The following is a 1,935-nucleotide window of genomic DNA, read 5'->3' as shown; positions in this document are numbered from 1 at the left end:
AGAAACAAACGTTAAATATTCATTAAATAAAGATCCATTTATTGGTGCCAATAAACAATAAACAGCCTCCCAGCCTTTTGCTGCCTACTGCCAGTCAGCTGGCTGCTTTAACTCACCTGTATTTTTCTCCTCAGGAGAAAGGCTAATTCAACAGTGTTTAAATATTTCTGCTGATAGAAGCATTGAGGACAATAAAACTAGGATTGTTCTGATACAGCACACCTGAGGTTACCTCACTGAGGTTACCTGGCCCAGTACAGGAAGTCTGTACCATCAACCCTTGGTGTCAAAGTGGATGCTGATCTTAAATTTGATCGCCAGATTAAGGCAACTGTGAGGAAAAGTTTCATTCAGTGAAAACATTTGGCCAAAATAAAGCCCAGTTCTCTCCAGAAATCTTTAGAGACATTAATCCCGCCTGGATGACTGTAACGCACTTTCTTTGGAGGTTAATATTGCTCAGTGCGAAACGCTGCAGCACCACTTTTACCTGGAACTCATAAATATGAGCAAATTACCCCAATTTCAGCCTCATTACACTGGTTCCCTGTATGCTTTAGGATTCATTTTAAAGTCGTAGAGAAGCGGCTGTTCCAACCGTTGGTGCCCGACTTTACACGACTGAATAAAGTGACTGTGATTGGTCGATTATAAAGGGGGCGGGGTTATTATGGAGGAAGGTTCACAAGCTATTTGTTGGAGCCCTTGCCTCGCAACGCTGCCAGTTCTGTTAGCTCTACGCCTGCCGAAGACACAGACGTCCATCCCAGTGTCCACTGGGACGCAACTCACTGGGAAATAATTCACTGGTGTAAAGTCGGGCACCACTAGGGAGAAATGGTTGGAACAGCCGTTTCCTAACGACTCTAATTATTAACTAAAGAACGATCCAAACAATGTTCAGATGAATTATCTAAAAGGTGAGTTCAGATTAAGCAAACTTGAGCCGTGAGTTTAATTTTCTATGTTCCATTAAAAGGAGGCGGGACTTTTTAAGCCGACGTCTTGGAAGGAGGATCCATTTCTGTCAGATTTAAAAGCTTTAAGTTCTGTTTTTATTGTGTCAATGCAAACCAATTAAAACTCACTGAATATTTCCACATCAAGCTCCGCCCATTACCTGACTTCTGGTTAACAGTTTGAGTTGAAATGACTGCCCCCTGCTGGTGATATATTAGTACTGAGTATTTCTGTGAATTCTGTAAATATATCAAATATGCTGTAAATCTTCCTCAGAGCCTCTAACTGGACTGATCTCCATCTTTACCTTCTCTCCAACATCTGCTGCAGCAGGTCCTCCCCCTCCTCAGCAGGCTCCGCCCCCGCCGCATTCTGCTCGTCACAAATGTTCCTCAGCTCGCTGGACGGGTACGACTTCATGGACTGGCAGCGCCGCCGCTGCTCCGCTGCACGGGAAACTATGTTGGTTTTCTGGGGGTAAAAAAAACACATTTTCTGTTTGGATGATTGAAAGGAGCCCAGAGATTCACTGAGAGCTAAACATCACTGATATCCATCATTCCTATTGAAATATTCCTCCTGGTTATGACTTTCAGATCAGCGGACGTCCAACTCCAGTCCTGGAGGGGGCGCCGTCCTTCCTGCTGTAGATGCAGGCCTGACTTTGAACTCACCTTGTTTGGAACATCAAACTAACCTCAGCAAACATCAAGACGACTTCTCAGATCATTTCTCTATAAACGTTTTTCTGTCAAATGAAAATAAAAATGGAAACATTTGATATTGTGAAATTTCTTTCACAATTTTATTTTTCCTTTCTCCAGTTTTTATTGTCATTCCAGCGTCACCAGTACAGACCAATAAAATTCCCTCTGTGCATTTAACCCCTCCCCTTGGGCGGCAGTGGGGGGTTAATGCTACGTTCAGACAATAAGCAGCAGCAGCAGCTGGTTTACATGTAAAGTCAATGGTTGA

At 43.4% G+C, this 1,935-nt stretch overlaps 1 protein-coding gene across 1 annotated transcript in view; it reads right to left on the bottom strand.

Moving 5' to 3' along the window:
* The window catches only part of clcn6 (chloride channel, voltage-sensitive 6), a 31,917-nt gene that overhangs the window by 4,471 nt on the left and 25,511 nt on the right, over nucleotides 1-1,935 (bottom strand). The window contains exon 19 of the mRNA XM_015399695.1: nucleotides 1,268-1,431. Coding sequence (XP_015255181.1) covers nucleotides 1,268-1,431 — 164 coding nt within the window. The remainder of the gene's footprint in view (nucleotides 1-1,267; nucleotides 1,432-1,935) is intronic.

This window comes from Cyprinodon variegatus, unplaced genomic scaffold (genome assembly GCF_000732505.1).
Source record: "Cyprinodon variegatus isolate N-32 unplaced genomic scaffold, C_variegatus-1.0 Scaffold1039, whole genome shotgun sequence".
In the NCBI taxonomy this organism is placed as follows: Eukaryota; Metazoa; Chordata; class Actinopteri; order Cyprinodontiformes; family Cyprinodontidae; genus Cyprinodon; species Cyprinodon variegatus.
Note: the sequence above shows the minus strand (reverse complement) of the source record. Positions and strands in the feature narration are given on the sequence as shown.